The following is a 14920-nucleotide window of genomic DNA, read 5'->3' as shown; positions in this document are numbered from 1 at the left end:
CATCTCCAATACCTACATAAATGAACAGGCATGAGTAAGGTGACGTATCCGTAAAGGGGAAAGCATCAAAAACTTGGGAGAAGACGTACCATGGTGTTTGGCCTCTCATTTGCCTTTCAACAAGTCACGCCATTTGCGCTTATCATACGAGGAGGTCGCGGCTAATTTTCGGACCTAATCTTCGAGGTCGTGGATTGCCTGGGGCATCCAAGCAATCGCTGCAAAAAAGGTAAAGGCATCACACAATGCAAAAACGGAATATATGAAAACACTGGGGAAAGGACTTCACCTACGATCGGGATACCATTTCTCTGGGAACGGCATTTTACCCACGGGGATAACGTCAGAGGTCCTCACTTGCACGAACCGGCTCATCCAGCTCTGGTCCTTATCATCGTCATTGCTAGCGAAGAAGGCCTTGCTTGATCGGCGTTGGAGCTTGATCAGCCCTCAGAAAATCTAAGGTCGATACAATCTGATGAGGTGGTTAAGGGTGAACTCTAGCCCCTCGGCCTTGCTGGAGAAGTAACAAAGAATCGTCACTATATGCCAGAAAGAAGTATGGATTTGGCCGAGGGTGACTTGGTATCTTTTGCAAAAGTTGATCACTACTGGATCAAGGGGACCCAGTGTGAAGGGGTAAGTGTAAACAGTTAGGAACCCCTCCACATGAGTGGTAATGCTCTCCGCGGGGTCGGGGATCTGTACCACGACCTCGTCCCGCCAACCACATTCTCTCTTAATGGACTTGATGTGCTTCACCGTTATCAGGCAAACATACCTCGATACGTGCTCGCATCGACTAGGAATCACGGGGGGATTTTCATCTCTGAAATCTTTCTTTATAACGCAGGGGCCGGGAATGATCTCGTGAAGAGCCGGCGCTTTATTACTAGCCAGCTGGGAAGAGGAGGAGGAAGCCTTCTCTTTCTGTAAACTGTTTTAGAGGTTTTCGCCATTGATTCAAACTAAAGGAAGTGGAGATGCGCGGAGTTTTATGTTTTCTGGCACTAAAAGAATGAGAGTAACAGGTAATGAGAGAGAATTGATGAAGAGAGGGAGATATAAAAGGGGTTTGGAGGTGGAATGAAGATTGAAGTAAAGTTTTTCCAAAAAATTGAACCTTGTATTTATACGCAAGCGACGACGATTTGACGACGCTAATGGCCGACCACCGCTGGTGAAGCATTTAATGTTTTGGGGAAGTGAACCGACTGGACGTTTCGGTCATTTCGACCACCTACGTCACGGGAATGATGTCATCATCAAGGACTTCGGAGAATCGAGGCTCAAGTCGTTTCTTATCATTTTATTCTAAGAAACGCGGGGACTATTTGTATACGGTCAAAATCATGTGTCCCCGATTTTTTAGGCTCGAGGGGTCGCATCGAGGACAAGTTTGTTGGAAACTAAGCGTCCACCAGACTGTATAGAGAACCAGCTTCTCTATGAGTTTCCACTGAAAATACTAATGAGCCAAACTGTATAGCAATCCGGTCCTATATCAGTTCCCACAGTGCTAACTATTGAACCAATATGTAAATGAGACACATGATAAGTTCCTACTTTATAGAGAACCAGATTCTCTATCAGCTCCCACTGTAAGCAACAGACTGTAAAACCAACCAGTATAGGGAATCGGGTTCTCTAATTGTTCCACAGTAGCTCGGCAGTAAGTAAAGAACACAGAGGATTTTTACGTGGAAAAATCCCAACTCAAGGGGACATAAACCACAACCTACACTTGTAGGCTTTCAACTTCACTAACATGTAAACACCTATTACAAGCCACTTTGTAATGACTCTATTACAAAGGATTCAACTCAACTAACTTGTGGTACTCTCACCACAAGCCACTTTGTGACTCTCTAGTTACAAAGACTTTAACTAACTTGTGATACTCTCACCACAAGCCACTTTGTAATAAATCTATTACAAAGAATTCAATCACTCTAACATGTAATAACACTATTACAAACCACTTTTTAATAACTCTATTACAAAGACATTACAACTCGACTAACTCTAGCCAAGACACAAACTTAGAGGGTTTGTGATTTTGGGTTTCCTAAAACACAGCTTCTAAGAAAGCAAGATAGGAGTTACAATTGAAGAACAAATAACAAAGACTCAACAAACCTAAGGACTTAAGATATCTTCAATCTTGGACCCGGTCCTTGAGGTTGCAGTAACTTTGTTCTTGAGAGAGGTTGTGACAAGCACTTGAGAGAATATTTTCGTTTCAGATTTTGCAAGTGTTGGACAATTGTCTTGTGCCTTGCACCAGCTTGTTATACTACAAAAGACATTACCATGGTGATGTCAATTTACAATGGTGATGTCAAATCTTGGTTAGTACATGCCTCTTCCCAATGGGAAGTGACTGTTGCACTGTCTGTTGCACTGTCGCGTGTACAGTTGCAAGCAGTCACTTTCTGCAGTTGCTTTCCAGCTGTATAGTTGACTCATACTTCTTTCAGGGGAACACCTAGGGATCAGGTCCCTAATCTGGTTCTTGTGAATCTAAAGGCACACTACCCAGATTATCTTGAGTCGATTAACTTGAATGATTGTACCAGCCATGCTTCAGGTCCTTTATCTGGTACTCTCATGGAGTAAGTTGTTTTACCTTCCTTGATTGTATTTATACATCTGTGAAATCACTTACAATGATGTAAGCAAGGTAGGTAAAAAGCCTTCCACAAAAAGTTGACTGCTGCACTATTACAGTAGCGTGTGCAGGCAGCAACTTTCCAGCTGGAGAGTTGACTTCATACAGTCTCCTCAGGAACTGATAGGGACTTGTTCCCTCAGCTGTTCCTCCACTGTGAAGAGTTGAGTTATATCCCACGCTGGATCCCAACCTGGAACTTTGTGATCTCGAGGTCTTATAAATGTGTAACAGGTTCCTTATCTGGTTTTGGATGGTAAGTTTGTTAGATCATCAAAACATAAAGTAAAGTACTTATGCCCAAGGTACTTGTAACCTATCAAAGTTCAATATAGACCGAGCTCGAGCTCGAAGGAAAAATACGAGACTCGAAGATCTAAGTGCTCGAGGAACATCAGAGCCAAGTATGTCCAACCTCGAGATCATACCGTTATGATTTTATAATAGAAAGAGCGAGATTCCCGCGATGGCCCCAGAATCATGGCATAAATTCCGGAATAGATTTGTACGAGTTAGTACGGATTTGTACTAGGCAGTTAGACAGTTGTCCCAATAAGATTCCTTACTGTAAATAGAAATGTACCTTATTTTGGGTTCCCCTACTATATAAAGGGGATACCAATCATTTGTAACGATCATCAATCATTGTCAATAGAATATACTCTCTAACTTTCTTGCTCATTACTCATCAGAATTGTCTCTTAACTTTATTTCTTTTACTTCACTGTTCTTGCTGACCAACCTCGAGGCCATCATAGCTGGAGGTCAAGACTTGTTTAAGCACTGGTTTGATTCACCTTGCTTCTTAAATTTATACGTTTGATTTATTGGTTATTAATTAGTATTGAATAAGATCACGTATCTTTAAAACCACAAACAAGTTTACTTATTACTCGTATTTCGAGGTAAACAATATTTTCCCCAAGAACATACTCAGTATCTTTGACATAGCTGTTATGTTTTTCTTGTACATTCCCCTTACGAACTAGGATTTTTGTTCTGAAATCATCAACTCCAACACTTAAGAACTAGGATTTTTGTTCCCTCATGGTTTTCTAGCTTTCAAATTGATTTGATCTCTTATGCTGTAATGATACTTAGATTTCCATCTAATCCAACTCATTGATTTTCAAGCAATAGAAAGTGATTAAATCTGCAATCCTTGTGGCCATAATGCTTCACCTTTTATTCAGGTGAACTTGTGACATTTTTTTTGGTAATTAAAGTATTTTATTTACCAAGTAACAATACTAATAGTTCGTACAATCTATTACAAGATCGCTCTAGCATATCTCCTACTAGACATGAAGCCTCAGCTAGGAGATACCTATCATTAAGGCTTCTACTGCTTCTACTGCTAAACTGCTTTATGCTCTAGTTTACTTCAGGGTACCAATTCAAATTAGCCATTGCTCTATCTAGACAAGGAAATTTGGCTGCCATTATATGTATTTCTTGAATGATCAGTCGTAGTATAGCACTGCTTGTTCTACTCTTCTTCTTAAAAATCACATTGTTCTTTTCTTGCCAAATGTGGTATACTGCAGCTGCTAGGGCCATCCTACATATTGCTGCACCTGCACTCTTACCTTTACTCATCTGTGCCAACCATGTCACTTCCTCCTGCCAAGCTTTCTTTGGTCTTTATATACCTTGCCATTCCAGTAGTCGCTGCCATATTTTCCCTGTTATCTCACAGTCAAAGAACATGTGTTGCACTGTCTCATCTTCTTTGTTACAGAATGAGCATGTTTGTTCTGCAATTATACCTCATCTTGCTAGCCTTTCTTTAGTATCCAATCTTTGTTGAATTGCCAACCTTAGAATGAATGTCCACTTGGGCTGTCTCTGGTTGTTGCATACTAATTTCCTCCATGTCATCTTTGGAAATTCTCCGTGCATGGCTTTGTATAGTTGTTTGACAGAGCATTCACCATCTTCTGAACATCTTCTTCAGAGAGCCTTGCATTTTCAAAATAGTTCCTTGCTTTGAAAATCTTTTGTATGGCCCATGATGCATTCTTTGGTTCTATATTCCAGACTGTGTTCCCCTTTATGTAGTAAGTATGCACCCAGTGTACCCATAGCTTCTCCTTCCTTGTGCAAATACTCCACAGTAACTTGCAAATGGCTGCTTTGTTCCGTAGCTTCACATTGATGAAGTTCAATCCCCCAGCTACCTTTAGTGTACACAATTTTTCCTAAGCTACCAAAGCCTTCTTTGTTGGTTCAACATTTCCTGTCCATAAAAACCTTCTACAGATTGCTTCTATGAAGTGGATGATTTTCTTGGGAAAGATGAAGATCTGAGCCTAAAAAGTTTGTATAGAAAATAGCACACTTTTGACTAGTACTGCTCTTCCTGCATATGATAGAAACTTTGTGGTCCAGCTTTGAATTCTGCGTAACATCCTCTCTATTAAAGGTTCACAATGTATAGCAGACAACCTCTTAGTACTCAAAGGAACACCCAGATATATGAATGGAAGCTCACCCTTTATATAGCCTAGTATGTCCATATTTTGCTGATGAAGCATGTTATTCACACTACCAAAATAAATGCAGCTTTTATTTAGATTAGCAATTAGGCCTGAGGCTGCTGAGAACAGTTGGAAGTGCTTGTGCAGTATCTGTACTGATAGAATATCACCTCTACAGAATAGAAGTAAGTCATCTACAAATCCCAGCTGAACTAGATTGAATTTGGCACACCTTAGATAGAATCTAAACTGTTTATTGTCCTTCAGTGTCTTCAGTGACCTACTTAGGTACTCCATTTCCAGAACAAATAAGAAAGGGGATAGTGGATCTTCTTGCCTTATACCTTTTCTTGCCTCAAACGGTACTGAAGGTTTACCATTGATTAACATAGAGTAGGACAGAATTCCGATGCAGGCCATTATCCACTTCAAAAACATTTCAGGAAAGTTCAATAATCTCAGCACTAGTTCAATATACACCCATTCCATAGAGTCATATTGATGGGTTTTTAATGTCTTGGCCTTATGCGTCTTATATTTTGATGATTTTACAAACTTGTCATGAAGAACCAGATAGAGAACCTGGCAACCTGGCCCACGAGGTATACACTTCATGTGACTTTGTTGAAGTATAAAAATGAGCAAATGGATGAACAACCACAGGGAGGAACACAACAGGGACCTGGTAACCTGGTCCTTTAGGGTTCTCCGACACAAGCACAAGTCAGTGACTGTACGCAATCAATATAAAGAGAAACACAACAGGGGCCTGTTCCCTTAGGGTTCTCTGATAGAAGTACAAGTCAAATACACAGCTGGAACGTAGCAAAAGAAAGTGACCATCTAGCAGCTGTCACAGAAGAGGAACACAACTAGGACCTGGTCTGTTGGTGTGTCCTGACAAGAAGTACAAAGTCCACTATCCAGCTGGAACGCAACTGCCCAGAAGTGGCTGTGCAGACTATACACCAGTCACTTCTCATTGGGAAGAAGCGTACACCAAGAGTTGACATCACTCGCTATCCATTGTGCTATCTTTGTGATAAAACAACCTGGTGCAAGACACACCATTCTTTGTGCATTCAGTGATATTCTCTCAAGCATAACAACGTTCATCCTGCATTGAAGTCACTTGTGTGTCAAGAACAACAAGACAGCTCCACTAAGGATCAGTTTCTTAATGAGTTTATGTACATCCGTAGTTGATTTGTAATCTTGTTGTCTGCTCTTCATTGTATTTCCTAGTTTGCTTTCTTAGAAGCGTTGTCTTAGGAACAAACCAAAATTCGTAAACTTCTAAGTTTATGTTGTGACTAGGTATAGTCATAAGTTTAAAGCCTTTGTAACTAGGATAGTTATAGAGTGGCTTGTGGTGGTTGCATCACAAGTTAGTTTGAAGTCTTTGCAATAGGGTTTTTGCAAAGTGGCTTGTAGCGGTTGCATCGCAAGTTAGTTTGAAGTCTTTGCAATAGGGTTTTTGCAAAGTGGCTTGTAATAGGCAGATTGCAAGTTAGTGGAGTTAAAATCCTACAAGAGTAGGTCGTGATTTTTTTATCCCCTTGTGTGGGATTTTTCCACGTAGAAAATCTCGTGCCTTCTTTACTTTCAGTCTTTACTGCATTCTAGGCATCATCTCATAGAGGACCAGGTACTCTATAGTTTGGTGGACTCATATAAGTTTACAATTGGTATCAGAGCGGGTTTCTCCTATCAAGCTAACACCTAGGAAGGATCCTCAATGGCTGCTCTACCAAACTTTGAAGAAGGACAATCAACCTATACACCTCCCAGATTCAATGGTCAATACTATGGCTGGTGGAAGACTCGCATGCATGATTTTATGATGGCAGAAGATTCAGAACTGTGGGACATTATTTGTGATGGTCCACATGTTCCCATGAAGAAGATTGAAGAAACAGAACAAATGGTGCCGAAAGGCAGAAAAAAGTACAATGACATTGACAGAAAAGCTGTAGAAAAGAACTATCGTGCCAAGAAAATCTTGATGTGTGGCATAGGACCTAATGAGTACAACAGAGTCTCAGCTTGTGAAACTGCCAAAGAAATATGGGAGGCGTTGCAAACCGCTCACGAAGGAACCACTCAGGTCAAACAATCCAAGATTGACATTCTCACCACAGAATATGAGCTCCTTAGGATGAAGGATGATGAATCTATACAAGATATGCACACTAGATTCACCTCCATCATAAATGAGCTTCATTCACTTGGAGATGTCATTCCCAGAAACAAGCTTGTAAGGAAAATCCTCAGTGTCCTACCTGGGTCTTGGGAAAGTAAGGTAAATGCCATCACTGAAGCTAAAGATCTACAAACTCTGACCATGGATGAGTTGATTGGTAATCTGAAGACATACGAGATGAAAAGAAAGAAAGACAGTGAAAGAAGAGAGCCCAAGAAGGAAAAGAACCTGGTGCTTAAGGCTGAAAGCAGTGATTCAAGTGATGAAGATAGTGACATGACCTATCTCAATAAGAGATTTCAAAAGATGGTTCGAAGAAATGGTGGTATACCAAAGTGGGGCAGTTCAAGTAAAACAAGGAACAACGATCTCTGTCACAGATGTGGAAAGTCAGGGCATTTCATCAAAGACTGCCCACTCATGAAACAGGAGCAATACAAGCAAAATCCTGACAAAGCAGGAAAAAGGAACCTGGTTCCAGACAAAAGATTCAATCGAATGGGTGTTGCAGACAATATTGTTAAGCAGGCTCTTGCTGCTTGGGGAGACTCCTCGAGTGAATCCGAAAGGGAATCAGATGCAGAAAACAGTTCCATGATGGTAGTGGAAACTGAAGCATCAAAGTACGGCTCACTATTCGGGCTGATGGCTCAATCAGATGATGATGATGATGAAGAAAATGAAGACGATGAGGTAAACTTCCAGGATGTTCAGAGAAATCTGAAATCCTATTCTTCTAAGAAGCTAAGGTCTTTATCTAATGTCCTAATTGATGCCTATTATAGCCTTATAAATGACAAGGAGATCCTGATCATAGAACTAGGAGAGGCAGGGCAATCTAGAGATGATCTAGTGGTCTGTGTAGTGGATCGAGATGATACTATAGCTAATCTTGAAAAAGAAAAAGAGGCCTTGAATGAAAGAATAACTAGTGTGGAAAATGAGAGAGACGACCTGATTGTAGTAGTTGTTGATCTAAAAGAAACAATAGAAGGTCTTAACAATGAGAAACACACCTTAGAAGAAAAAATTGCAAATACTGAACAAGAGAGAGATGACCTTTTAGTGATATGCACCGATCTAGAGGAAACCATTGAAAGGCTCAATAGAGAACATAGGAATGTGATGCTTGGGAAAGGGAAGGGAGTAGCTAGTGAGACACACATCAATCTTGAAAAGGAATTGAATGCTGTAAAAACCAGTCTATGTAGTAAACTCGAGAAGAATCAGCAACTTCAAGCTGAATTGGAGAAACTGAGAATGGATCTTGAGAAGTCTCTGAAGTGGACCTGGTCCTCAGATGTTGTCACTGCCATGTATCTCAACAACAGTGGAAACAGGGAGGGCATCGGGTTTCAAAGGGAGAAAACTCCTTACAACCCTCACAGCAAGTATGTCACTGTCTATGATAACTGGCTATGTACCCACTGTGGGAACAATGGGCACTTTGAAGAAAATTGTCAGGCCAGGGTTTAGTCTGTTCAGAAAAACAAAGTGTTTACTGACAAAGTGACTACCAACAAGGGACCAGGTACCACTCGCAAGAAACGGATGTTGCCTGCATGGACTAGGAAAGCCCTTATTCATCCTTTCTCTCATAACAAGGGACCCAAACTAGTTTGGGTTCCTAAATCTAACCCATGATTTGCATGTGCAGGGAACGGTGAGAGGAAGTAGACTGCAATGAACCATGGAGTTGGATGCCTAAATCATGTGACTGAAGGCATCTTGGAATTTTTCTCACTGAAAGCCCTGCAGGAAGGGAATGTATCCTCAAAAGAAAAGGAAGTAGAGGGTACATTCTCAGTGAATGTAAAGTTGGAAAGGTTCTTTTGGCACTCAAGTGGGAATGTGTACTATGTGAATGGCATGAAAGACTGGTATATGCAAGCTTCTCACCTCCGAATAAATTAACTCAGCAGAACCTGGTCCGTAGTCTAAAAAAAGGTGTCACCTGGACATGAGTTCACAAAACAAAGGAGGAGACTCTCGAGAGTTAATGGTTCTTGCCAAATATATTCAAGCGTAAACAAAAAGAGAAGGGGGAAGAAGGGATCACGCACAATTTCTCAACATCAAGGACTCCACAGCAAAATGGCATTGCTGAAAGAAAGAACGGGACTGGAAAATGCTGCATAGACAATGCTCATCGACTACGAAATCGCCAAGAAATTCCAGGCAAAAGTAGTAAATACTGCTTTCTACTTAGAGAGCAGGTGTCTGATCAGGTCCCTCCTGAATCAAAACCCACCATGAGCTGCCAAATGGAAGAAAATGCCATGTTGTTGACAACAGGAAGGATCAGGTTGGGAAGCTCAATGCAAAAAGACGAACGAAGGAACCCTTCTGGGGTACAATCCACAAAACAAGGCCTCAAAGTCGCCAACAAAGGGCACACTGAATGGTAGGAGGTGCTCATGGGGTATTCAACAAGACACCTTCTCTTGCCAAGAAAGAAACGGTGGTGATCAATATGATGAACCAATTCTGGTGTCTGGGAAATATCTGAGGCTTCAAATAGGGAGGATGATAAAATGAGTAAGATGAAGGAGACTGGCGAAAGACAACGCAACATCATCCTCCACGTCTCACAAAGAACCTGGTACGTAACCTACTACCACTGAAGCTGAATGAAGAGTAGAGATGCAGCTCATGGCACTCCACAAGCAACAGAACACAAAGTGTGGGAAATCAAATTAACCTCCAAATCTCCCTCATCAATCAAACTTCTGTCTCAAATTGGAAAACCAAAGGCTCCTATCTGCGTGACAAGTCAATCACCTTCTTTTATTCTAGATTTAGATAAGCGTGCAATCTTTTAAAAAACATAATTTTTTTCTTTATCCCCTTCTGTATCTCCACTCCAGAATAAAATCCAAAGTGTAAGTTCGTAGCAATCCTACCTGAAGGATGCCCACAAAAGTTTGAAATACCTTAAAGGAACTCAGGACCTAGTCCTGTGTTACCCCTCAAATGAAAGTGCTTTTAATCCTGTTGGCTATGATGATGGTAACTCTGCAGTTTTTTTGGGGAAAGAAAAGCAATTCTGGAACGGTCCACTTGTCATGATTCATGCCTCATCTTTTGGGAGACAAGGAAGCAAAACTCAATGGCCTCATCAACAACTCAATGGGAGCACTTGTTTCAGGAAAGCATGCCTCCGGTGTACGAAGATGCGGTGCATATCTTCTACGCATCTCTCTTCACTGTTGAGGGGGATCACATTTATGCGCTAGTAAATGGAGTAGACATTGTACTCGATGCTTCAACGTTGGGAAAGATTCTCAGAATCCCATGTGAAGGGATGTCCTCAGTCAAAGGTGTTTGTGGTGTCAACTTTAGGAGAGCAATCATGAAAGAGCAAGCTAATCAGCAGGGGGAACAGGTGCATAAGAAGGTATTACTTGCTGAATATCAGCTTCTCTTTGAATTGGTCAATAAGGTACTCTTACCTCCTTTTGAGAAGCGGTCTATTGCTACAAAGTCAGATATGGTCTTAATGGAATCGCTTGATGAGTTTGTCCCAATCAATCTGCCAGCAATCATGATAGACCACATGAAAAAGGTGGCAAACTTTAAGGTGGAAATCATGGATTACCATATGGCTTTTTCCTCACTCGGATGTTCGGATTCTACAAGGTCCCATTGGGGAATCCCAGAGTAGGTACACGCAAACAGACCTTCTCTAAGACCACTCTAGAAGAATGTAAATGTGTAGAAAGAGTCGGTGGAAGTGGAAGCATCTCGACCATTTCTCAGCTAATCAACGCTCAAAATGTAGCTTCTGAGGAGATTAGAAGGATGAGGGCTAGAAATGCCATATTGGAAACTCAGCTCAGTCAAGCAGCTAAAGGACCTGATTCTGTAATTGAGGAAGTTGCACGATTGACAAAGGAAAATGATATACTTCGGGCTCAATTACTTGAAGAACAACTGTCTGCAAATTCTAGACTGGACCTGGTTCTCAAAACCATTGTTGTCTCTTCTTCCAAGCCTCTTTCCTCTAGTGTCCCCTAGGATCCCCTTAGTGTCCAACTATTTTTGCTCCAAAATCCTGTGGCTGCTGTTTTACTTTTGCTTACTTGTTTTTGTGACGGCATGTTGAACTTAACCATTACTGCTCCTAACTTGCTCAGTCCATGGTAAACATTAATAAAACAGCTCCCCTTCATTGCATGTACAATACTGTGTTCCTCTGGCTTCTCTTTTCTATCATGTTGTGTGCACATATGTGGCATGAGCAAGCTGTGTTAGACTTCTTTATGCTTATTACCTGCTTGTGCTCTTCGTTTTGCTACTTACCTGTTCTTTTTAATGATGCCAAAAGGGGAAAAGAAGTGTGTAGGTGAAAGGTGAGGGGTAATATGCTTTATGTGTGTAAGTGAGGGAGAATCAAGTCTGAGGTTAAGGGGGAACTATCAACACAAAGGAGGGAAAGGAGGGAGATCTGAGATTAAGGGGGAACTTAGTGTAGTTCTGGCATCTCATCTGGTTATTTCTGCTCTAAAAAAATACCGTCCATGTCTAAGTTTGTCATCATCAAAAAGGGGGAAATTGATAAGTTTTTAATGTCTTGGCCTTATGCGTCTTATGTTTTGATGATTTAACAAACTTGTCGTGAAGAACTAGATAGAGAACCTGGCAACCTGGCCCACAGGGTATACACTTCATGTGACTTTGTTGAAGTATGAAAATCAGCAAATGGATGAATAACCACAGGGAGGAACACAAAAGGGACCTGGTAACCTGGTCCTTTAGAGTTCTCCGACACAAGCATAAGTCAGTGACTGTACGCAATCAATATAAAGAGAAACACAACAGGGACCTGTTCCCTTAGGGTTCTCTGACAGAAGTACAAGTCAAATACACAGATGGAACGTAGTAGAAGAAAGTGACCATCTAGCAGCTGTCGCAAAAGAGGAACACAACTAGGACCTGGTCTGTTGGTGTGTCCTGACAAGAAGTACAAAGTCCACTATCCAGCTGGAACGCAACTGCCCAGAAGTGGTTGTGCAGACTGTACATCAGTCACTGCTTATTGGGAAGAAGCGTACACCAAGAGTTGACATCACTATCCATTGTGCTATATTTGTGATAAAACAATCTGGTGCAAGACAGACCATTCTTTGTGCATTCAGTGATATTCTCTCAAGCATAACAACGTTCATCCTGCATTGAAGTCACTGGTGTGTCAAGAACAAGAAGACAACTCCACTAAGGATCAGTTTCTTATTGTGTTTATGTACATCCGTAGTTGAGTTGTAATCTTGTTGTTTACTCTTCATTGTATTTCCTAGTTTGCTTTCTTAGAAGCGTTGTCTTAGGAACAAACCAAAATTCGTAAACTTCTGAGTTTATGTTGTGACTAGGGATAGTCATAAGTTTAAAGCCTTTGTAACTAGGATAGTTATAGAGTGGCTTGTGGTGGTTGCATCACAAGTTAGTTTGAAGTCTTTGCAATAGAGTTTTTGCAAAGTGGCTTGTGGTGGTTGCATCGCAAGTTAGTTTGAAGTCTTTGCAATAGGGTTTTTGCAAAGTGGCTTGTAATAGGCAGATTGCAAGTTAGTGGAGTTAAAAGCCTACAAGAGTAGGTCGTGGTTTTTTTATCCCCTTGTGTGGGATTTTTCCACGTAGAAAATCTCTTGCCTTCTTTACTTTCAGTCTTTACTACATTCTAGGCATCAGCTCATAGAGGACCAAGTACTCTATAGTTTGGTGGACTCATATAAGTTTACACATATGCCTTTTGCATATCTATTTTGAGCATACATCTGGGAGATATATTCTTCCTTCCATATCCATTGACCATTTCATGGCCATAAGTATGTTGTCTGTAATCAATCTCCCAGGTACAAAGGCAGCTTGACAATGATCTATCAATTCTTCCATCACATCTTGCATTCTTGCTATGAGCACTTTTGAAATGATCTTGTAGAGGACTGTACAACATGAAATTGGTCTGAAGTCCCTTATATTTGTTAGATTTTGAATTTTTGGTATCAAGGTGATTGTTGTGCAGTTGATGGCTTTGCACATATCTTCATTTTCAAAGAATTCTTGAACTGCTGCAGTAACTTCCTCACCCAGTATGTGCCATGTTCTCTTAAAAAAGGAGTTGTATCCATCACACCCTGGTGCCTTGTTATCATCAATGTCCATTATAGCTTGTTTCACTTATTCTCTGGTAACTGGTCTTATTAGCTACAATTGTTGCCTTATATTTAGTATATGGCCATTCTGCATGATCTCAGGATTTACAACTGGCAGTTGTGCTGCTGCAGTACCAAGTAAACCCCTATAAAAGCTTAGAATTTCTTTCTCCACTTCAGCTGGATTTTGTAGGATTTGCCCAGTGCTAGTGACTAATATGCCAATGTTATTCCTTGTTTGCTTATTTTTCAAGCAAGCATGGTAGTATGTTGTATTGGAGTCACCAAGTTTACGCCACTGTATCCTAGAGTTTTGTTTTAGAATACTTTCCTCAACCATCAGCCATTTCTCTAGTTCTAACTTTGTAGCTTTTTCAAGGGCTATATTCTCATCATCTTGGTCTGGGATGTTCGGTTGATCTTGTATACTTTCTAACCTGCCCCTTGCTGCTTGTATCTTGCTCTCTATTCCACTAAATTCTTGCTTATTCATGTGTTTCAGGGCCTTTTTCAAAGTTTTGAGTTTATTCCACACAGATAGCATGGCAGGTCCTTTTTTGTGGTCTCTATATTTGCTTTACTGTTCCATCAAATTCAGTCAAGCTTGCCAAGAAGTTGAGAAATTTGAAAGGTCTCATGGCAGCGTGGTTATTGATGTCAAATCCCACACTTAAAGGACAATGATCTGAAAGTTCTCCCTCCACGTAAGGCCATTGTTGTATCCATTCTGCATTAACCAGGATTCTATCAATCCTACTATGGACATGGTTATTAGTCCATGTGTATTGTCTTCCCACAGTTTTCAACTCATCTAATCCTGCATCCATTAAAAAATTCTTGAAATCCCTTATCTCAATCTCTTGCACAGGGTTACCATTGATCCTATCCTCAGTAGTTAGGACAATATTAAAATCACCCATTATGAGGCAAGGACTGTTTATACCTTACACTGACACCTGTAACTCCTTCCATAAGTTTTTTCTATCTTGAATTGTGTATTTACCATAGACTACACGGTAATTGGAATTGGTTCTGTGTTGCATCATATTTACCTTCCCCATTATAAATTGCTCATGAGTTCTGATCAGCAAATAGTCCACCTGAGTTGGATCCCATGCTACCCATATTCTGCCTCCAGGAGCTTCATTGTAATTTTCAACCCATTTCCAGTTGTTAAAGGCCTTTTTTATTATTGAGTCTGCATTGTTTCTCTTCACTCTATGTTCTATAATAGCCACCAGCACCACTTTATTTGTTCTACAAAAATTTTTTATTTCTTCTTGCTTATATACTTTATTCAAACACCTCACATTCCATGCTATAATGTTCATCATGATATGGATATTTGTTGTGGAGCTCCTTCCCTAGCCTTCTTATTATGCTTCTCCCTCACACCTTGGGCTTCAGATAGTTGAAC

General features: G+C 40.7%; 1 protein-coding gene across 1 annotated transcript; it reads right to left on the bottom strand.

Annotated features, from left to right (window-relative positions):
• Positions 1-4548: 4548 nt before the first annotated feature.
• LOC109215551 lies at positions 4549-5571 on the bottom strand. Its single transcript, XM_019379635.1, has 2 exons — positions 5026-5571; positions 4549-4851 (listed from the first exon to the last, which is right to left on the bottom strand). Exons 1-2 carry the CDS (start codon positions 5569-5571, stop codon positions 4549-4551), a joined length of 849 nt encoding a protein of 282 aa, XP_019235180.1.
• Positions 5572-14920: the final 9349 nt, after the last annotated feature.

The sequence above is a fragment of the Nicotiana attenuata genome, unplaced genomic scaffold (assembly GCF_001879085.1).
Source record: "Nicotiana attenuata strain UT unplaced genomic scaffold, NIATTr2, whole genome shotgun sequence".
NCBI classification, from domain to species: domain Eukaryota; kingdom Viridiplantae; phylum Streptophyta; class Magnoliopsida; order Solanales; family Solanaceae; genus Nicotiana; species Nicotiana attenuata.
Note: the sequence above shows the minus strand (reverse complement) of the source record. Positions and strands in the feature narration are given on the sequence as shown.